We start from the raw sequence: 23,978 nt of genomic DNA, 5'->3' as shown, positions 1-23,978 counted from the left end.
AGTTCCCTCCACCCCTCACCATCAGAGAGTGATCATAAGGAACATTCCATTTCAGAGTTGTTAAGCTGAGGAAAATTATGTTTCTTAGAATGAATGACTCAGGAAGTATGAAACTGTAAGTGAGCAAGAGGGAACCCAGCCTAGCAAATGCTGAGTAAATTATACCTTTTTTTTGACAGAGGGGCAGGTGTTGGTAGACCAGTATAGAAATTCAGGTGCTCACTATGGGATAGCCATGGTTTTCACTGTTTCCTATACATCACTGCTTTGAGTTGGGTCATTTTATCTTCATCTTACAGATGAGGAGATTGAGCTCAGAGATGTTAAGTAATGTGCCCAAGGTCTCAAAAGTAGGTGACAGAGCCCAAATATGAACCTAGATGTGTCTGACCCCAGAGTCCTTTATATTCCCACTATACCAGTTTCCATACTGGCCTTATGGCACTTTAGTCCTGATCGTGATTTGGTTGCAGTTCACCTGGCCCAGGTAATCCTAAAGGGATTATTTAAGCCAGAATGTGATGAGGAGGAAAAAGTATTGTCTATAGTGACAGCAAGCACAATATGGAGGACTCTACACAAGGGATAACATAGTGAGTATAAGCATATGTAAGTATATTCATTCATAAAACTATGAACACCAGCTGGAAAGTTAGTAATAGAGGCTACACTGGCTTTTTACAGGAAAAAAATAACCTGGGCTTCTTATGACCCTCCATTTTACAATAGTTATTTGAGTCTGTATTTCTTTCTTTGTCATGTTATCAAATGTCTTCCTTGGCCATAATGGCCCAGGATTTCACTGTTTGACAGTTTCAGGCCGACCCTAAGCTATGAACTCATGATTGTCTGGCTCCACTCATCAATACACTATGATTAGAATCATTGAGAACAGCTTAGCTCAAATATGGACAGCAGCCCTCTGAGCATTTCACCCACACTGCTTAGGTAGAAAAATTCTTTCTAAGGTATGGACCTCTCAGGTATGAAATAAAATTAAGGATTTGTACTGTTATTCCTTTGTATGCACTTTATTTTCTATTTTTGTTCCCTTCACAAAAGACTTCATCATGAAAAGGAGGAAGCCCAAACTGAAATGAGTTAAGAAGTTAAGAACTTTGTCTCCAAGAGAGGACTGTGGCTTGGCCCTGAGTTGAGGTGAGATATGTTGGTGCGTACTGATAAGACCAGATTAAGCTCTACGTTGTCACTCCTCCTCCTTCCCTTTCTCCATTCTCTCTCCATTCCATCTTGACTTGCTTTTCAAGCTTTCTTTGCCTCTTCCCCTCTTCTGGGAACTCAGTGTACCAAGGATGGTGCTTACAGTGATCAGGTTTTCTAGATCTCCAGAGGAGGCTCTTGAACTGATATGACAGAGTCTGAGCTTCGAAGGACAAAAGTGTAAGAAATCACCGCTGTCCTGGAAAATGAAGGGTGGACAATTGCTGTGACTCCGCTTGTCACCCTGACCCAAAAGGCTGCTGACCTTTGTTCTCCTTCTGCCAGCATACCTTGCTCTCATCAAAAAATGTTCTTTTCTAATGATTTCTTGTTATGCTCCAGGAGATTCCCTATATATTTAGGCCCCAAAGGTCCATCTGATGCTTTGATCACTTGCTATGTCCTCTGGTTCTCTAAGGCACCTTCACTGTCTGTCTACAAAATGATGATAGAATAAATACCTTGTGCTATTGGGTAAGTCGTGAAGGAGAGAAAACATAGATGACAATAAGGCTTTCTGTCTTTTTTTCCTATCATGCAATCCCTATGAGGACTCTTCCATTGCTGTTGCAAAGCTCTTTTCTTGGAAACCTGAGGTGACTGAAGGCCTTTTCACATGTTAACCCTCAGACCTTGTTTATCTCTTCCATACCTTCTTTTACATCCCCATCCTCTAGTGACTTCTTCACTATACTTTTTCCTGCTTTGAAATTAGTAAGTATGCTGGTGGAAGGTGCTTTGAATGATGTAAATTCTCTGTTCTTCACCAAACTTTTAAATTATTCCTTTATTTATATCAGTATAGATGCTCATGGTTTCCTATTTTATGTGATCAATTCCCCTGTATGTAACTAATTACCCTCCTCTTCTACCATCCTCTCTCCTGTTCAGACACTCTCCCCACCCTGCTAGGTTCTGATTTCTTATACTGCACCTCCCGTCTGCCCGACAACAGAGGCCTTCTTGCCTCCTTTGGGGTCTGAGCTAAGGCTCCCCACCCTCCCCAGTACAGATTCCTGACTCTCTTTGTCCCAGCTAATAGATCTAGGACAAAACTGTTCAGGAATAAAAGAGAATAGGAAGAAAGAGGACACCTTTTGGATTCTCTGGTGCTCCCTCCCTTTCCTCCTTTCCATCTGTCCTGACCTGTTCTGACACCTCTCACTCTTGCCACTTCTCACATCCATCTTTCTAAGCACACAAGACAATATTGAACCATGGGCAAAGGCATAATCAGTCAGACTAATCAGACTATGAAGGTTTGAATCCTGGCTTGGGGACTTGGGTAAGTTACTTCCCCTGTATAGGCCTCAGCTGTGTGGTGTATAAAATGAGCATTTTTTTTAAAAAAGATTTTTATTTATTTATTTGAGAGAGAGACAGTGAGAGAGAGAAGCAGGCTCCCCACGGAGCTGGGAGCCCGATGTGGAACTCAATCCCAGGACTCCGGGATCATGATCTGAGCCGAAGGCAGTCGTCCAACCGAATGAGCCACCCAGGCGTCCCATAAAATGAGCATCTTAAGAGTGCTACTTCATAGTATTTTCAGAATTAAACAAGATAGTGCATGTAAGGTCTGGTGCCTGCCACATATCAAACACTAAATAAATTTCATTCTTTTTTAAAAAATATTTTATTTATTTATTTGACAGAGATCACAAGTAGGCAGAGAGGCAGACAGAGAGAGAGGAGGAAGCAGACTCCCCGCTGAGCAAAGAGCCTGATATGGGGCTCCATCCCAGGACCCTGGGATCATGACCTGAGCCGAGGCAGAGGCTTTAACCCGCTGAGCCACCCAGGCGCCCCTAAATAAATTTCATTCTTATTTCCCATCCCCTATGTGTGAGGTGGTGGTAGTGGTGGTAGTTTTATCTCCCTCTCTCTCTTTTCCTGAATGCTTTTTCTTTTTGTCTCATTCTTTTTATAATTAGCTTTACTGAACTATTTTACTTTCTTGCTTTTCCCGATTTTTCTTACTTTCCCTATGTTCATGTATAGCTGTGCTGAAGGGAGGCATTGAGTTGCCGCTAGCAGAAGGTCTGAGGGGGAATTCCCATGCCAAGAGTCATTGCTCATAGGATGTCAGGTAGCTGTGGTCTCTGCTTCCTATGGCCCAGGCTGGGACAGCAACAAGACGTGTCCACGACTTACCCCGTAACTTGAACAAAAGGGAAAAAAAACCTCTGAGAAAGGACGGAGGTGGAACTATGTATTCGCAGTGGAATACAGGAGCAGCTGCTTGCCAGTTCAGGACCCCTCCTCTAACTGGCATGGGATTTGTGAAGAGGGAAGAAGGAGATCTTTTGAAAATATAAACAGAATTATATTCTGAGGCCTTGTTCCCTTCTTGGAATTCTGTCATTTCTGGTCAATAAAAGGTAAAATCCAGTGATGCCAGCACCACTATTTTTTTGTTGAAGCAAGTTCTGGAGAGAGTCAGAAAAACTGGCCACTATTTACCTCTCAACCAAGAGCTAAGCATCAGTCAAGGGTAAATGGTCAGGAAAACATGTTCTCAGTTTAGTATGGTTTGATACCCTATTTACCAAAAAAAAAAAAAAGGGAAGGATGGTAGTACCATTAATTATGAAGACAGAAAATGATGGTTTGCGGAATGTGGCACACATGTTTCACGACCATCTAAAGAGGCCTTTCCTAATTGCCTTCATTAATTAGGGTTACCAGCCCCACATCCCAGACTGTGTAGGGACAAAGATCTTACCAATCATGTTCAGATATATCCTCAATGCCCAATGCAGTGTCTGGCATATCATAGATGTTGATAAAATTTGTTGACTCAATGATTAAGGGAGGCAAATTTATTATATTATATATATTTATATATTTATATTATATATATTTATATTTATATATATATATTTATTCTCTGTATCTGTTCATTGTGTTCCCATTCCCTCGACTCTCTGATGTTTGTATGTAAGCACCATGAAGAAGAACAAGAGGAACCCTACCACAAGGATCAATGAGCGAGATGCCATCTCTATCCCAACCTCCCAGGATCCAAGAAATCTTCAAAATATGTTGGATGGAGGAGAGTATGCCCCTTTTGTATCTCCTCCCATATTAGAGAGCAACTTTATCCAGGTAAATAATATTTGAGCCCTGAATTAAGCTCCAATAACTTCAGTGATTAATTTTCTCAAAGAAATTGAGAAAATTAAGAGGAGAATTATTCTAAATGTGATAAAAGAATGCATGAGACAATTAAAGGGAACAATTTTTGGACTTTAACCAACCTAAAATAATTATAATGTTAAAGGAAAATTCATTTCAAATTTTCCCAGCAAACTCTCACCTAGGAATTCTGTTCTAATGCCACCATAATTGTCACTTTATCATAATCTTCCCAAGATGTCATGAAGAGATTACAGTGAATTCAGAACATCCTGACACAGGAAAGCATTCAGATAGCTCCTTTCTTAGATCTAGAAGACATTTTAAAGAATAACATCTATGACACAACTGAGTATTATTGAATTTTGGCTCTAGTTCTGAAAGTAAAAATTGTCAAATTGTCAGGAAGAAGAGATTTATTCTCATAGAAATGTACCAACATCATGAATGAAACTGCATTTCAACACAGTTGAGAGCAGTTTTGCTTTCCCTAGACATTCAACATTAAAATCTCCAGACAAAGAAATGGGGCAATGAGTTCACTGTTGTAGGCTGTACCCTTAAACTCCATAGTCAGGCCATGACCGAGACTAATACAAAAGACCCATTCAAGCAGTCCCTCAGCTGATTCTACAGAGGGAGACAGGGAAGACAACAGACACTTCTTCCATAAACGTGTTCTTTGCCCTGATGCCTGGGTTCTTCACCCTCCAGAACACCAGAGGCAGGTGTTTAAAGAACACTAATGTTTAAGTAATGCCCAGAACAGATGTGATAAGTAATGTTTTGATGATTTTACCTTCTATATGTTTCTTTCCTACTAATAATCTTCTTAATTTTTCACACTTCTTTCCTACCCCCTTTTCAAACAATATTTTGCATGTCCTAACAAACCCTGAGGGAGGGAGGTAGACATGCCCCCATCATAATTGGGTGAGTTATTTCCTTCAACATACACAACCTTTTATGGTTAGTATGTCTTTGGAAGCAAGTTGCGACAGTTGCCCCTGACCCAACTTTAAACAAAAAAGAACAACAATTATCTCAAAGTAAAAGAGCCACAGGGCATGGGCTCCCTTGCAGGGAGTCCTGGAGGACCCAGGTCCTCTCTTGTGCTCTGGCCCCCCACAAGTTAGCTCCCCTCAGGACATTACATGCAAACAGCTGCCAGAAAGAGAAGAGGTGCTCTCATCATAGCAACTTATTGTGAGGACTGAGAAACCTTTCCTGGAGCCACCAGGAGGCCCCCCACTGTGTCTGATTGGCTGGGCCTAGGCCACATGGCCCTGTTGAAAGCAAGCACTGGCAAGGGGATGAAACCACAATGACCAAGGTTCATCAGTATTTAACCCTTGAGCCAGAGCACCATCCCTCAGGGGCAGTACTGGATGGATTCTGGATTCTGTTAATCAGGCATGGTTCTGAGCGGGTCTTTAGTGTGGGCTACAACCTCTTTCAGAGGAGAAATATATGTGTGTGTGTGTGTGTGTGTGTGTGTGTGTGTTTTAAGTGATTTTTTTGTGTTTTTGAGTTAATGTACAACTGAGAAAACCACCAAGTTTTGCCCCTCTCTGGCTTCCTTCACGTCCCTGTCTGGCACTTTCCAGTCTTCTTTTCTTCCAACTATCAGAGACTTTACTGGCCAAGATTCTTGGACTTTGGGATTTTTGCATCTGCTGTTCTTCTGCCTGAAAAGCTCTCCTGTCCACCCAGCCAGTTTAACTCCCACCTTGTTCAGGTCTCAGCCAGAGGTCTCTTCCTCAGGGGTGATTTCTCTGACTCTGTGTCTGGGGTTTGCTGGAGCTGGCTGACTAGTAAATGTTCAGAAGATTTGTGAGTCCATCATTAAACACAGATTTTATTAAAAAATTTTAAAGATTTTATTTATTTGTTTGACAGAGAGAGACACAGCGAGAGAGGGAACAAAAGCAGGAGGAGTGGGAGAGGGAGAAGCAGGCTCCCTACTGAGCAGGGAGCCCAATGTGGGGCTCGATCCAGGACTCTGGAATCATGACCTGAGCCAAAGGCAGACACTTAACAACTGAGCCAACCAGACACCCCACATATTATTAAAAATTAAATCACATAAGCTCATATACTCAAGACTTATTTTTCCTATTATATTACTACCTTTTACTGTTTTTACGCTCTTTAGGTTGCAGATATAAGAGTTTGACAAAGGTCAATGAAGACTGCTGTGACAATCAATTGACTACACTGAATTTAAAATAAAGTTTTGTGTATATTATTATTTGTAAATTGTGTGTTACTCATCTTTTATATCATTAAAATATATAATAATCATGTGTATATCTTCCAACAGATATTTGTTACATATTTACCAGTACATCACTACCTGTAACCCCTCTTAAATCAAGTCTCTTGTTATATGCCTCACTGCACAGCACGCTGAACTTGTACTTGGTAATATTTCCTGCAATAATAATTAGTGACATACTTGTTTAATGTTCACCTTCCCTGATAGAATCCCCATGGTCCAGGGACTGCGTCTGTCCCATTCACTGTGATACTCTCCAGGAATTCGCATCAGCGAGTAATGGAACAAATGCATCATCACGGTTCATTTCTCCTTTATTTCCTGCACTGCTCAGGTAAGCACAGTGGTCAGGGCCATGCACTTTAGCAGAAAACTCCTCTTCCTGTTCTCTACCCTAGGTTAACAGGAGAGGTGAATCCATTTACCTTCATAACCGAGCCAACTGGGTGACTGTAGGCATCTGCTCTTCCAGTGAAACCCGCAAGACCCCCAACGTGATGCTTCTGGCACATCTGACACCTGAAGCTCAGAAAAATACAAAATCCCTGTTTCAAAGTCTCCTGACATCTCCTTCACCGCAGAACCTGGTGCTCACCAGGTGAGTTACAAAGGGAAGAGGTTAAGGATCTCTCAGAAAAGATGCTTTACCCCTGAGAAGCTGAAAATAAAAACACCAATGACATTTGCTCCAAGGGAGCATCTCACTTGCATCCTGCTACAAATGACAAAGAACCATGTCCTTAAAGTCTGGGAAAACAGCTTATGACAAGCTGGCAAACAGGTAGTTAATTTTTAAAAATCAGACCGAAGTAACAGTAACTGAAGAATCATTAGAAACTGGCTGTCTAGAACATGCTCTTCCTTCCCCAGCATCCCAGCTTCCATCAGAATTCACTCTGGTCTTGTCTCAAGCCACTAACTTGCCGTATGACCTAGAAAATCATTCAATTACTCTCAGCTTTGCAGGATTAACAGAGTGGGAAAACCCCTCACGATAAATAATTGATACTCTGATTTTTTATTAATTATTTAATTAATTTATTTGTTCGTCAGAGTCTTAGGAGTATAATTTGAGTGAGATAGCCCTCAGTAGCCTGGCTCCATGTACTAAAAAATCAAAGTTTTGAGGCTCAAAACTAAAAGCCAGATGCAGGAACATGGTGGCCACAAGAAGGTTCTGCCCAACCCTATGCCTGCCCCAGCCCAGGCCTGTCTGGGAGAAGAGCCTGCTGTCCTTCATCTCACTCTGCAAACTGCTACACAACACAAAAGAAAAGGCCTTTCGGTAGGTCTCCAGTCAGGCTCCCAGATGACCTTTGTGATTCTCTTCAGGTTCCTCCCTCTGCAGTTTGTGACCCTTTCTGTGCACGATGCTGAGAACATGCGTCTCAAAGTAAAGCTGGTGAGTGGTCGAGCCTACTACCTACAGCTCTGCGCCCCTGCGTGTAAACAAGACATGCTCTTTTGTCAGTGGGTGGAACTCATTTCCCTCTTGAATGAGGAAAAAGCCAAAGTTTCCAAATTGTCAGAAGTCTCAAGCCTCTCAGAAATCACGAATAGCACCGACATCACGGGCTCGGGGGACATCATGGATATTGCAGCCTCCACAACCCTACAGAGCCCAACCTTGTGCTTGTGTTCAGAACCTGTACACGCCGTAGAAAGCACTGATTTCTCAGGTTTCACCGATGTCACCGACGTCACTGATGTCACCGACGTCACAGATGTTCCAGAAAATGAGGACACAGAGGCCCCAGATATAAATATTGTCACAGAAGTCACAGAAGTCACAGACCTCTGTGATGACCCAAACTGCTCGGAGGTCACAGTGGTGTTTGAAAATGATGACATACTAAGGGCCAAGCAAGAGGAAAAGGTAAGGGACATGGCAGACGTTCATTCCTTAATAATTAAGAATAAGAGTGATAACCAACATCACTCTTCTTGGTTAACTCCTGAATACTGCTTATCAAAATACTATGGAATGTGCTCTGAGTAACCTAATTTTAAATAATGGGATATTAGCCTTAAGCACTGGTATAAAGGAGTTACAGGAGGTATCCTGAAAGAGGCAGGGACCATCCTTACCATCACATTTAACCCAGTATCAGAAAGCTATGGTGAGGGGCGCCTGGGTGGCTCAGTGGGTTAAAGCCTCTGCCTTCGGCTCTGGTCATGATCTCAGGGTCCCGGGATCGAGACCCGCATTGGGCTCTCTGCTTGGCAGGAAGCCTGTTTTCCACTCTCCCTCTGCCTGCCTCTCCACCTACTTGTGATCACGGTCTGTCAAATAAATAAATAAAATCTTAAAAAAAAGGAAAGAAAGCTGTGGTGAGATGGAGGGAGCTTCAGGACCAGGGTCAGAAGACCCGGGTTGGACTCTTGCCTTGCTGCATAACTGTTTGGCCAAACCACTGGAGCTGTTTGAGCTGCATGAATTTCCTCGTCTCCAAAACAAGGATATTAATGTCACATAAGGGCTATTTTAAGGTTCAAATGTGTATAAATGCACTACATTGAAGGATGGGGTGAAATTCAATCGGTAAAAGTGAGGATGGAAATAGAAAAATAAAGTGCCAAAAGAAGTGAGTGGGTTTAGAAAAGGCTAGAAAGTGGAAAAACACAGCGGTATCCAAGAATGGTAGTTCAGTTCGGCTGGAGCATAATATATGTGGAAAATATTAGGTTATAGGATTGGAAAGTTGTTTGCAAAACTTGAATGCTAAAACAAGAAGTATGGACATTAAAAAAAATTAAAAAAAAAAATAAAAAAGAAGTATGGACATTGCTCTCTGGGAAAACTTTAACCACAGAAAACCTCTGTGTGAGGGAGTGAAGGAACTGTGCTTTTAGAAAGATTACTCTGATGATAGCATGGATTGTAGATACAGGCTTAAGTTTGAGGACCTACTGCTGGAAATCCTCCATGGGGCCCATCATAGAAAAGGGCAAGGATAGACATTTTACAGAAGAAAACTGCCAATAAATACACTGGAGAAAGTTTAACCTCACCAGCAACCAAAGGAATGCAAACTTAGAAAAAAAGCCCATAAAACTGTTGAAACTGTTAATTGAAAGAATAAAGATAGTCAGCGTTAGTAAAGGTGTGGTCAACTTGGAAGTCACATAGATTCATGGTAGAGATAAGAATTGGCCCAAACTTTTTTGAAATCATTATAATCAAGAGCCTAGGGGCACCTGGGTGGCTCAATAGGTTGAAGCCTCTGCTTTCAGGTCAGGTCATGATCCCAGAGTCCTGGGATTGAGCCCCGCATTGGGCTCTCTGCTTGGTGAGGTGTCTGCTTCCTCCTCTCTCTCTGACTGCCTCTCTACCTACTTGTGATCTCTGTCTGCAACTAAATAAATAAAATCTTTAAAAAAAATAGCCTAAAAAACTTTATTCCCTTTGCCCCAGTGATTCCATTTCTAGGAATCTTCCTTAAGGAATTAATCAGAATGAAGAGTGAGGATTTAGCTATAAAGATGTTAGTAATACTGTATATCACGTTTGTCAAAATGAAATAATGAAAATTTAAAAGGAACCTAAACACCCACCACAATGGAGTCAATAAATTTATATAAATCCATGAAGGGCAGGTGCTATATTAATCTTTTTTAGGAGCAATCATAGTATCTGGCAAGATCATAGACAGTCAGAACATATTTGTTAAATGAAAGACTACTCTGTGGTTATTAAAATTGTTGGGAAAATTTTTCTTAACCTGGAGAAATTTTCATGATTGAAAAAAGTTGAGTGAAAAATTAAATATGATCCCTATTACATAAAAATACATGTATAAGCTCATAAGCAATGTTGGGGGGGAGAAATCATATTATTAACAGCAGCTTATTTCCAGATCGTGGGATTATAGGCAATTAATGTTTTTCCTTTTTATGCTTTTCTGTTTCCTACAATAAAATAACTTTAAATCCAAAAAAATTCAAGCAGTTTTTCACACAATTTGTAATGACATGAGGAAAATGCTTTTAATAAATCAAGTGAACAATGTAGGATATAGAACTAAATGTTATCACAAAGCAGACACATACAAAATAAAAGGACAAAAAGCCTGAATGAAATGTGCCATAAGTGTAGTTATTTCTGGCCAGTGGCCCCAAGAAATTAATAGTTTTCTCCCTTCCACTTTATATCTTAGAGGATCTTCTAAATGATCTATAATAAATGTGTAAATATGTGTTACTTTCATTGATGGAAAAAAAAGTTTTTCCTTAAGGAAGAAGAGTACTGTATTATTTTCCAGGGAAGTTAATAGAGGTGGTAAATGAGGCAGTGGCCATGGGAGGAATGAGGAGGTGGGAGGGGATAGTAGAGAGACACAGTGTTTAGGACCAGCTGACCCATTGCTCAGAGGCCTAAGACAGATTCTGAGGAAGGCAGTGAGTGGCTAGAGAGGAGGTCCATTAATAGAACCCAGGAAACTAGGAGAACAGGAGAGATTTTACAGTATTAGTTTTAGGTGTGGGTTCTAACTCTTGAAAAATGAACTCTTTTGCCTCAAAAGACATGACTCATGTCACCTATTAGATACTCTTTAAAAAAAAAAGATTTATTATTTATTTGAAAGAGAGAGAGAGAGCATGCATAAGCAGGGGGAGGGGCAGAAAGGGAGGGGGAGAGAGGGAGAGAAGCAGACTCCCAGCTGAGCGTGGAGCCTGACACGGGGCTTGATCCCAAGGCTCTGAGATCCTGACCTGAGCTGAAATCAGAAGCTGGACACTTAACTGACTGAACCACCCAGGCGCCCCCTCACCTATCTGGTACTCTTAAATTAAGAGCAACATCAGATTGGGGAGTAGGTGGCAAGGTATTTCTAGATAACCTTCTTTGCCCCAACAATTCAGAAAAAGGAAATGCTGTAATTAAGTACTAATTTTCTAGGGTAAGCTGACAGGGTTGTACCCAAACACATGAGCGTCTGAATTTGCGGTGTCAAGTCCCAGACTCTCAGCTTCCACACAACACCAAGCCTCATTCCCTCAACCTTGCACTTGTGAACTTGAGGGCACCCAGTAGATACAGAATGAAATGATTGCTGTATTACGTGTTTTTGCTCCATAAATTGTCTATTTTTGTGCAATGCTCTCCTGTTACCTAATTCGCTGCTATTTATTTTCAAAGGAAAAAATGGGAAACACTCTGAAGCCTGGGTGTCTACGAGATACAAAAATTAAGAACGAGTTCAGAGAATCCTCAAAACACGTCACCATCTCAAATGTAACGCTGACTTTCCAAGGTGAACGATGTTTTCATACTACCTTGACTCAAGAAGAAAGTGACACGAGTTCATCCAACCAGCTGAGCGCCGGATCCTCCGAAATAAGGACAACTGAATTTAAAAGCCTAGCTCTCAAGGCTGAAGAATCCAGGTATGTGAGGTGGGGAAACGCCAGGGGTGCTAAGACGTGAGGTAACATGAGTAAGTGTATGCGCTAACGTCTCTGCCGCTCTGGCATTTGTTGCTGAAGATTCTCACCTATAGCTATGATGTAATTGAATGATGACCCAGTCGTCTCTTCATTCTTCACATTTGGTTTTAACCTTGTCTAATTTTTATCCTCCTGTCAACTTCTCACACCCTTCAGTTCACATTCTAGGCTCTCTGGTGTCAACTGCATGTGTTGAAGAATATAGGATAGAAGCAGAGTATCCACATTTTGGAGTAAAGGCACGCTCTCCTGGAGTGACTATGGGCACTCCTGCTTTTACTTTATACTTCTCTCCATGTTCTCTACTTATTTCTTATGCTTGTCTACATTTCCAACAAATAACTTCATCATCAAAAAAAATACTTTCAGTGAAAAAATAATGAATACTGTTTTTCTGAAAATAAATAATTTGGAAAAAAATACTTTCATAATTTTATTTATCCTTTTTAAAGATTTATTTATTTAATATTTTAAATAGAGAGTGCAGGTGGGAGAGGGGTGGAAGGAGAGGGGGAGAGAGAGAGAGAATCCTGGAGCAGAACCCCTCTACCCCCCACCTCCCCACAATCCCCCACCCCCAGCTGAGCACAGAGCCTGACTCATGCCTCCATCTCACGACCCTGAGATCATGACCACAGCTGAAATCAAGCATTGGGTGCCCAACCGACTGAGCCACCCAGGTGCCCCTGTTTTCAACATTTTAATACTCAAGTGCAAGCTGAATATGTGAGAGAACTGTTGTATTATAAAGATAAAAGTTAATCCAGTCATTTCAATGTAACACTTGAAAAGAAACCACAGGAACACCTAGAGATTTAAATGTTTACTTGAGCAAGAATGAAATAGAGAATGTAATGAATTATGTCTAAAATCATTTTAAGTATAAAAAACAAACAGGAGAAAACAAATTTTAAAAAAAGAAAGAAATGAGAAAGATTAAAAGTAATTTGAAGTGCTACAGAGTTTGGTTGGTTCTTCAAAAAGAATGACAAAACAGGCAAACCACTGGACAACTCTTTTAAAAAAATTTAAAAATTAGGGACGCCTGGGTGGCTCATTAAGTGTCTGCCTTCAGCTCAGGTCATGATCCCAGGGTCCTGGGATGGAGCCCCACATTGGGCTTCCTGCTCAGCAGGGAGTCTGCTGCTCCCTCTGCTCCCTGCTCATGCTTTCTCTCGCTCTGTTTCTCTCTCTCCCAAATAAGTAAATAGAATCCTCAAATAAATAAATGAATAATAAAATTAGAAATTTAAAAGGTCATCATCATGAGAACAATAGTAAAATGTTACTGAGAAAGATTATATACAACTTTTCTTCAATAACTTTGAAACCCCAAGTTAAATAAATGACTTTAACAAAAAGGCAAGGAGGAAAACTAGCACTTGAGAACAGAAAAAATTTATCCAAGAGCTCCCATTAAAGAAAAAAAACACAGCTGTGACTTTTACTGGACAATGTTTTAGACACTCTAAGAATTACCTCTATTTAATGTAAAGTTTTCTTTTAAATATAGAAAAATTATGTTATATTCTCCTAATTTTTTGAAGCAAATAATTTGTCTGGATTATAAAGCCAAAAGACAACACAAGAAAGAAAAGCCTCGATTAATCCTCCTTAAGACAATATATGGTAAATTCATAGAATCTTAGCATGCAAAACGTAGTGAGCTTAATATAAAATTAAGGAAATATAATTTCCTTAATATAAAATTAAGGAAACTGTCAGAATAAGTCATTATTCGAAAGAAAAGCAGAAAAAAATCATAGATACTTAAATACATTTGAGAGACATTGATATTCTTGATAAAGATCCACAAAATGCAGAAGAGTTCTCCTTCAGCACAGTGAAAAGTATTTATTCCAAACCGGAGCCAAAAATTGTTTTTAAAGAAGAAATTCTAGAATTGTGCTACTTAAAACTTAGAACAAATTAAAGATGTTCTTATTAACATTTCTATTTGATATAATGGAGTCTAGCAGTTGCAATAGAACAAAGAAATATGATGGATAAATATGAGTTTTTTTTAAAAATCACTCTTTGCAAATGGAAATTTGTATTTAGAAAATTTGAGAATCATCAAATATCTTGGTTTGTAAACAGTTTTAGGAAGGTCACAGATTATAAGATAAACTCACAAAATATTGTTCATTTCATGATTTTTATTAACAAACAAAAAAATGCACTGAAAAAGAATGTATTTTTCAAAAGCAGCAATAAAATTCAGATATTTAGTGAGAGTGATAAGAGACCTGTATATATGGAATTATAAAACTCTAATGGCAGAAGCACAAGATGACCTCAATAAGGAAAATAAAGCTCTCTATCTGGGCAGCTATATTTAAGACAACAGAGATGACAAGGCCTAAATTAATTTATAAATTTAATACAGTACCAATGATCTAAATAGCATATCTCAGAGAAATTATACAATTATAGAAAGTATGTGGAAAAAATAGGGGTAAGAATCTCAAGGAAACCACTGGGGCTGGAAAATGTCTAGAGGTTGTATAAAACCTTAAGCCATATTATAATTAAATGGCCACCAGTGAAAAGTTTAGGATATAGAAATTATGATAGTAAAATAGATTCAAACTGATAGAGGTCTTAAAGAAACATGAGAAAAAGCAAAACTCTAGAATATGTTGGTTAAAGATCTATGCTGTACTACAAAAAATAATTTCAGATGGGTAAAAAGAGTCAGATATTTTAAAACTAAAACAAACTAGAAGAAAATGGAATGGTTGAATTGCTTCAGTAGCAGAAGAAAGATCACTTCTCCTTTGAAGTAACAAAAGATATTTTCGATAGCAAAGTTTGATCCATTCATTCAATAATATTTACTGAGCACTTTGTATGTGTTAGGCACTAGGGGTACAGCTGTGAAAACAAGTTAGAGGCTGTTTCATTCTAGTGGAGAATATAGATCACACACAAAATACATTATGCCAGCTGGAATGTACTGTGGTGAAAACAAAAATGAGTTACAGAATAGAAACAAGGGTTCGAGGAGGAGGAAGGATATCGTTCAGTGGTCAGGGACAGCATCTCGGAGGAAGGGCAGAGATCTGAAAGGAGGGTGGAGCTCTTGGGGAACAGAGTTCCAGGCCAATTGACTATCTAACCATTATAAATATCTATCTCCCCAAAATCATTTTAAGTAAAGGAATACATAACAGTGGAACAAGGAAAGAATAGCTAGATGATCTATAATGGTTTTACCTCCATAGCTAGATATAGCTGATGGGAATTTGTAAAGGATCCAATTAGCAAAGGGGTTAAAGTTATGAGTAGAACATTTCCTCCAGAAGACAAACACTTAACAAGGAATCAATCTCACTAATAATTAAAGAAATATAAGTTAAGCAATTACCAGTTGGCTTTCAATTAGATGTTAACTGTAACACTGAGTGGGTCACTGTAAATGGTGGGAACTGTCTCAAGAGTGATGGCAATTCACACGACAAATGATTATACAGCTTGACTTAAAGGAACATGTGTCAAAGAAGTAATTCAAAAGGGAAAATAACTTAATTGAACACATGTTTTATAGTTAAAACCTGAAAGCAATCCAAACCATTACTGGTGGAAGAAGAGCTAACCAGGAAATATTATGTTAATTTAGTGAAACAGCAGATCCCCATTAGGAAAAGAACAGAGAATTTCAGTAAAAGACCTATATGATTAAAAAGGAACTGCAAGCTAGAAAAGTGAAATTCTGAAAAATGTATATACAATGGTATTTTATTTCTACAAAAGGATGATAAGAAACCACAGTGCCTGGGCATAGTTGGTGATTAATTAATATATGTTGTAGCTATTGATAGACGTTTCCATTAAACTTTTATTGTACATAACCATTATAATGATTACATGCATGTTTTAAAATCAAAACTGATCCTAGAAGGCATTAATTAGAGCATTAATTGGAAGACATAGCAGCTAGAGAATGAGCTTTGCTTTCAGGCAACCCTGGGTTCAAATCCTGCTTCCTCTATTTTGGGGCAAGTTAAATTAATTTTTGTCAGACCTCAATTTCCTCATTTGTAACTAAACACAAAGAGGATTTACAAACAAAGCAAAAAACAAATTTTGGCTCCAAGCAATCCTCTTAAGCCCAACTTAATCAAGGATGGATTCTTTTTTATTGCATATTTGCATCTGGAAATAATTACTAGCTAGAGCCTAATTTGAGAATGTTCATTATGAATGAAAGATGTTATATCTAAGAACAGAATGGAATTCAGTTTATTCCTTGGATGTTTGTAGGGTTAAGACAATACCCTGTGAAAGTGATAAGTAGTATCTTTCTATTTCTCTTCTCCAAGACCATGGATTTCAGTGACGTTTTATAACGGTATACTTTGGGAAAATGAAAAAGAAAAATTAAAGGATGACTTTGTTGAATATTTTGTCTTCAGATTTATTAGTATTTACAATGTAAATTGAGCAGTTTCAATATAGATGAGTGAAAGACTACAGAGACATCTAAAATATCGCTTTAGGTCCTTTAATTGCACTCCTGGGTATTTACCCCAAAGATACAGATGTCGTGAAAAGAAGGGCCATCTGTACCCCAATGTTTATAGCAGCAATGGCCACAGTCGCCAAACTATGGAAAGAACCAAGATGCCCTTCAACGGATGAGTGGATAAGGAAGATGTGGTCCATATACACTATGGAGTATTATGCCTCCATCAGAAAGGACGAATATCCAACTTTTGTAGCAACATGGACGGGACTGGAAGAGATTATGCTGAGTGAAATCAGTCAAGCAGAGAGAGTCAATTATCATATGGTTTCACTCATTTGTGGAGCATAACCAATAGCATGGAGGACAAGGGGCGTTAGAGAGTAGTAGGGAATTTGGGTAAATTGGAAGGGGAGGTGAACCATGAGAGACTATGGACTCTGAAAAACAATCTGAGGGGTTTGAAGTGGCGGGGGGGTGGGAGGTTGGGGTACCAGGTGGTGGGTATTATAGAGGGCACAGCTTGCATGGAGCACTGGGTGTGGTGAAAAAATAATGAATACTGTTTTTCTGAAAATAAATAAATTGAGGAAAAAAAATAAAAAAAAAATAAAATAAAATATCGCTTTAGGTCCTTTAAAAGTGAAGGATTTACTTTATGGAGCATCTATATTCCCTCAATACCCCGACAATAGTGCTACTATGACTCTTCCCTTTGTTTTAAAGAGGATAATGTCAGGATTCACTTTAATTTGCACCTATTTTTTAAAGTACATTTATTTAATATTTCCCAGTCTCTGAAAAACTTTTATTGGTAAGCTCAACCTTCATATCAATCACCAGACCTATTTGGTGATGGCTACATGAACACTTATTTGCCAGCTCCTTAGAAAATTACTAATTTAACCTCTATTTCAGAAAGATCCATTGTAGACCTCAACCCGGATTTCTTTGCCAGGTCCCCTTTTTTTTGAAGATTTTATTTATTTACTTGACAGAGAAATCACAAGTAGGCAGAGAGGCAGGCAGAGAGAGAGGCAGGGAAGCAGGCTCCCCGCCGAGCAGAGAGCCCAATGCAGGGCTCAATCCCAAGACCCTGAGATCACCACCCGAGCCGAAGGCAGAGGCTTAACCCACTGAGCCACCCAGGTGCCCCTGCCAGGTCCCTTAAAATGGATCATAATTATGTCTTTATACATTAATCTGGGAAGCTATTGTATGAGGGTAATTATTCTTCCCAAGTGTTTTATTTTACTCGAACAGAAATGTTTCCAAAAAATGTATTGAAATTGTAGCCAAGAAACAAAGATTTGGTGAAAATTAAATGACTGAAGTTTGTGTTTCAGATGCTAATGAGGTTAAGAAAACAAGTATTTTCATTATTATTATTAACTTTATAAAAATCAGGAATGCAGAAAATTTCTTTATCCAAAGGCATTTCTGAAAGTGAAATGATCTGAAAAACTGACAGCTAGCCTCTTATTTGATCCAGTGAACTATAAGAAATGCAGTTACTTGAGCAAATAGCTGGGCATGTTATTTGCCTGCAAAATTTCCTAATGCTGTCACCCTACCATCAGGGCCTTAGAGATTATGATGAAGAAGCCAGCAGAGGTGGGCACCTTCTAACCCCAGGCATCCAGAATCTTGCCCACGTCTCTATGAGAACCTATATTCCCAACACAAGAGACTCTACGTAAACCCCTGATTAGCAGTAATTAGCTCAGTCTCAGCCCCAAATGAGTTTTTAGACACGGGAGAGGCAGTAGGAGGGTGATGCCCACAGCCTCATGGAGTGCCAGGTGATAAAATAAAAATAGATATTGTGCTATTATATACTATTCACTTCTATGGCTTTTACAGGTTGGGTAACTGGCATGTTAACAGAAATGTAGGTAAATTTTACTCTAAAATGTGTTATTAGGTAATACCTTAGGCTTGCTAAACATGTTTCATTACTACCTACAAAGCATTCAGAGAATGGCCAGTTATCTCATACCTAGTCATTCTCTTCTAAATATTTGTGGTTACACTGGCAAAATTTTGAAATGTGCTGTTTGCTTTTACAGGAGCATGAGAACTGACTCAGTCACCTCAGGTATGGAATGAATCCCTCTACCTTTCTTTGTGGCCTCTGGTATCCAGTAGTCACCTCTGGGTGCAGGAACAGAGTAGTTAAGAGCGAAGGAATGCGGCTGGATGTTTTGGTGCATTCCCTTTGCTCCACTCCGAGAGTCCTACAGTGCAGGAACCCTTCTTCAAAGCTTGTCCGCATACTATCTCTCAAGGAGTAGGCATCACAGCACTTTTGTCTGTCCGGGCAGAGTACTGAATCCGACTCACTGGGTCGGAGCCACTCCCAGACCAGCTCTGCAGGCAGAAGCCCAACAACAGGGCCTTTTGTCCTTGCTGATTTGGAAGGGGAGTGGTCTACAACCAAATTTCTTGGTAAATCTAAACTCATCTAGCCCCTCTTTTCTTCTTTCTTGTGTCTTTGGCCTCTGCTTGTTTACCTATTCTCATGACTCAGGATCTTTTGACTTCTTAACAAGTTTTTGACACAGGAGTTGTCCTATAGGCAGCAGTGGACATTGTGTCCTCTTGCTTGCTGCTGACCCACCTCTCAACTACCGTCTACGTCGGGGGTTGGTGGGGGCGGGCCTCAGCTTCAGTCATACGCATCAAAGAACATCATGGAAGGAACAGAGAGGCCCATTTCACTGGACTTAAATGAAAAGAAAAAAATACTTCTTCTTTAAAACCCGAGACCATGGGAAGGGAATTCTTAGTCACATTTGCGAGAGTCCAGCCCAAAAAGAAGCAAACAGTTAGAGGATAGGTGTTTCTATCAGTAGGATTTTTGTCTGTAGGCCTTCCCACTGGGCTTTAGTGTCCAAAAGTACCAGGTGAACTTCACTGAGATGTGGTTTTACAGTCCAACCTACAGTACTGAACCTAAAAACACTGTAAGGAAATGCCATCATAGTTTAGAAGAAAAATGTAAAATCTCCTTTGCAGTATATAGCATTTTCACCTATCAATTCCTACTCCAAATTTTATTTCAAAAAGAAATCACAGTTAATTGTTAGAATTAGAAATTCCAGAGATGTCCAACAGGCAAGCATTTTCTTCTTGCTTCCTAAAAGCAAGGATTAGTCGTGCAGCAGCCTTATCACTAATAGTTAATTAGCATGTTAGCATGTAATTAGTACAATAGCATATAACATACATCCCAAAGCACTAGTTGTTCAAGCCTTGGGAATTTGAAATTGATGTAGAATGCTGATTTAGTTTCATTCTATATGTGACTGATTCTTTCACCTGTCTTCTGGCACAAAATCAATTTTGTTCAAATGAACAAGAATTTGATGCCCATCTAGTATATCTGAGGCTCTGTAGAGAGATTAAAAATAGGTAACAGGACATTGCCAGGCCCCAAGACATGAGCATAAATAACATAAAGTGGAATCTTATGGGTGCTTTAAGAGAAGAAAGTGGAGTGCCTAGTTTTAGCTCAAGAGAGAAAATCATGAAAGATTTCTGAAGGAAGGAGACAGTCTTTGAGTTAGGAAAGGGAAATAAGAGTATCCTGGATATTAGTGTGAGCAAAATCAAAGAATAGGACCATGCTGGGCATATTCCATTTAGGAATAGTGAGAGATGCCGCTGGAAAGCAAAGCAGGAGCCAGATTCCGGAAATCTTGAGCCATGCTGGGCAGTTTGGAAAGTACAGTTCAGTAGGGAAGGAGGAGCCACTGGAAAACAGAACTAACAAAATTAGTGCTGTATTTTGGAATGATTACTCTAACCGCCATCTCTAAGAGACCCTGAGGAGGCTACAGATAGGAAGTCATTAGAATCGTCCAGGGTGAAAGGTGCCAAAGTCTTGAACCAGGTGTAAAGGAGTCGGACGGCAACAAGGACATGAGTATGTAGTTAGCAAAATTTGTTGACTGACTACCTGTGGGGACAAAACCAAACAAAAACAAACAAACAAACAACAAACAAAGCAAAACAAACCTGAGAATGACAGTTTGGGAAACAACATAAGCAGGAGGTAATGAGTCCATGATACATGCTGAGAAAATTCCAGGAAATCTGGAAGGAAACTATGAAGAAACCAGCTGTTAAATACTTCATCTAGAATGAAAAGTCCCAGGTTTGAGTTCTAAATGCACTTCCTCTGTTCCACGGGTGTGAGGTCTCTGGACCTCAAGCTTCTTCAGCTATCAAATCTGTATGCATATAGATGAGGAATCTATATGCGCATGTTTAGTTGTCCCAAGGCCCTCTCAGCTGCTATGATGTCATAAGCTGATACGTGTGGGGTCCTGGTGACCCCTCTTTGTAAATTCAGCAGGCAGCTTGAAATCAGGTTCTGGAAATCGGGAGCTAAGCAAAGATACAGCCGACATGCAGTGAACTTCCACTCTCAGCTTGTTAAATCACAAGGTGGTACAATATACAAATTTAGCTTGCAGTTGTCACAAAGTATTAATTATTTTCCCCCGTTTGTTTTCTTTCACATACTTTCTCATTCTTCCCACTTCTCTCTCTGTCTTCCCATGTTTCCTGACTTAGGCTTACATAGTTTTTCCATTTTCCCTCTGATTAGCATTTCCTTACCTGTTGCCACACTCCTCTGAATCACTTCTTTCCCCTTTCATACTTACTTACTCACATTTTACACTTGCTAACCCAAGAAGAGCAAAGATTAGTAGAATCTTACTTCCTTGTCCCTGGAATTTAGATTGAATGTAGATGAAAAATGAGTCGGTGAATCTGATTTCTATTCCAGGCAGTTCCCGTAGCAATTAAACAAAACAAAACAAAACCAAAAAAATGGTACCATTAACCTGTTCAGGTTCACCATCACCCAACTCCTTTACACCCCTGCCTGGGGACCATGGTCTCTTATTCGTGTCTCAAATCTCTCAGCAGTTTGACACTTTGCTCCTTTCTGAGTAAGGCTTCGTCAAGGGCCATTGCGCACATACTCTTTTTATGACAAGGCTACAAGGCATAGTTCGGGCTGACACTGTCTCTCTGGATCTGGGTCCACCTCTCCCTTTTCTTGACTTTTAATTTCTTACCTATCTAGGTATTACTCACCTTAGCTCTGCTGATCTCTTTACGGGAAACCCAAATTTAGGTTTACCTATGGTCCAATGGTATTTTCCCAAGATGGTAGGCAATTGGACAAAAGACAGAGAGCTGAGAAAGACCACAGGGGAAAATTGCTTATGAAATCTGGGGCATGTCCTCTCCATCCAAACCCATCTTTCTTCTCCACTTTTCTCTGAACTATTGCAAATCAAATTCCTTGAAATCCTAAGTAGCCAGGTTCAGTCTCTGTTTATGAAACACGGTCTAAAAAGAGAAAGGGTGGGGGGACCCCAAAAGGGAAGCTGTTTGTGAAATCTAACAATGGGCTCCATTGGAAAGAATAAAGACTTTTTAATTTAAGACCAAATTAAGTTGTCTCTCCTTCTATGCTTTTTTTCCTCTCCTGCTTCTGGCTTTTTCCTTTCTTCCTCACTTCCCTCTCTCTTTTCCACTTTCCCCACTATTTTTCATTTGCCCTCTGGCTCCCTCCTCTTATGTCAATCTACTTCCCTCAATCTCATGCCTTATGTGTGTCCCCTTTTCTCAGAGGAATGGATGTGAGGAAAGGAAAGTAAAACAGGAAAAGGCCAATGGAAAAAAACATTGACAACCAAAAGGTAATTTTTTTTTTTTTTTACAAATATAAATCAGTGTAGCTATAAAGTTCAGATATGATGCTTGCACAAAAAGTTGTCAACAAACTGAATCTTTGAGCAGGGAATCTTATTACTTCTATTGTAGTAACAATAGAGGTGGAATGGGATGTTGAGGGTCTGCTGTGGTTTCTGCCCTAGAATCTTCCAAGGATCAAAAGGTAATGTCAGTACAGGGGTTAGAGCCACCCAGGCACTCCAGAAATAGCTGTTAAAAACAAAAATTTTAAGAAATTAAGGAGTTTCCTTTAACATCACTACGATATCTAGATTTCAAAAATGAGATCTTATCTGTCCAGAGGATCTTTATTGTTAGAATAAGAAGAGAAACTATATTAAAGATGCAATTTTACTTATTTCAATCACTTATTTTACTCATATGTAGTTTTTAATGTTTTATACTTACCAGTAATAACTTTTAAAATATTCTGTATTTTTAGACCTTTGAATTGAACTGACTTTTCCATTTTTTTTTTTGTTAGATAAATACAAACTACTAAACTAAAAAACAAGCATGGCTCAAGAAATAACAACCAACACAAGAGGAAAAAAAAATCAGTGTCTTCCATGTGGCAGAAATAAAGGCTACTACTAATCAATCACTGAGCATTTAAGTTCATGCCAATCTAACTTCTTAAATCTTGGCTATTGTAATTGTGGATATCAATTTTAAAGGAAGGTAGAGAAATAGAACTATTAAGGTTTTCAATTCATAAACTCAGTTTTTATCTGTAGGACTTCTTTTCTTTGCGGTTGTTGGATAAATTTTTTATTCTCTTTGGTTTTCCTTTTCTCACTTGGACCTTAACCCAACACCTTGTTGTTTCTAACATTAAGCACTGTAAGGTTCTTGAAGGTGGGGACTGTGTTCATTCTTTGTGTTTTAAGTGCTGAGCACCTGACCTGAGAGATAGAATTTGCTGAATCAGTGAATGCCATTTCCAAACAGGATTTTAAAAACATCTACTTTATTTTTTTTAGATTTTATTTATTTATTTAACAGAGAGAGAGCGCACAAGTAGGCAGAGAGGCAGGCAGAGGGAGAGAGGCAGGCAGAGGGAGAGGGGGAAGCAGGCTCCCCTCTGAGCAGAGAGCCCCATGCAAGGTTTGATCCCAGAACGCTGAGATCATGACCTGAGCTGAAGGCAGAGGCTTAACTCACTGAGCCACTCAGGCGCCCCACTTCTACTCCTTTAAATATAGAAGAAGAACTATACATGGTCCCCATCCAAAGAATAATTTGGATTTTTAAAAGCCACCACTTATTCCTTTTCAAAAAGCTGCCAGTCATTCTACCATGTGCTTTGTGTGCCTTCTCAAGCTTCACAACAATCTGAAGGGTGTTATTACTTTCCTGTTTTACAGACAGATGGTGAAAATGGAGTTACAGAGGTTAAGTTACTTGTTCAAAACAATGCAGCTAGGGAAAAAAGATATATAGAGATATCTATCTCAAATTTCACACTAATAGCAAATAGTACTGGTATTTCTACTGTGACCTGAGTCACAGCAAGGAATAAGTCTCAGCTCCATCTTCTCCTTCCCGTCCCACAGACAAACCTCTAGAAATATATGGTAGCAACCGGGTATATGTCACCACTGAGCACTTGAAACGTGGCTGGTTCAATGGAGAAACTGAATTTTAAATCTCTTTTAATTTTAATTAATT

At 39.5% G+C, this 23,978-nt stretch overlaps 1 protein-coding gene across 1 annotated transcript; it reads left to right on the top strand.

The window, feature by feature from the left end:
• The first annotated feature begins 1,066 nt into the window (after positions 1-1,066).
• FAM71D (family with sequence similarity 71 member D) lies at positions 1,067-22,258 on the top strand. Its single transcript, XM_044230724.1, has 7 exons — positions 1,067-1,158; positions 4,164-4,326; positions 7,033-7,232; positions 7,967-8,510; positions 11,775-12,022; positions 18,620-18,648; positions 22,204-22,258. The coding sequence occupies exons 2-7, from the start codon at positions 4,168-4,170 to the stop codon at positions 22,215-22,217; spliced, it is 1,194 nt and encodes a 397-aa protein (XP_044086659.1). The 5' UTR covers positions 1,067-1,158; positions 4,164-4,167; the 3' UTR covers positions 22,218-22,258.
• Positions 22,259-23,978: the final 1,720 nt, after the last annotated feature.

The sequence above is a fragment of the Neovison vison genome, chromosome 13 (assembly GCF_020171115.1).
Source record: "Neovison vison isolate M4711 chromosome 13, ASM_NN_V1, whole genome shotgun sequence".
Taxonomy (NCBI): domain Eukaryota; kingdom Metazoa; phylum Chordata; class Mammalia; order Carnivora; family Mustelidae; genus Neogale; species Neogale vison.
This window is presented reverse-complemented; position numbering and strand designations above follow the sequence as displayed.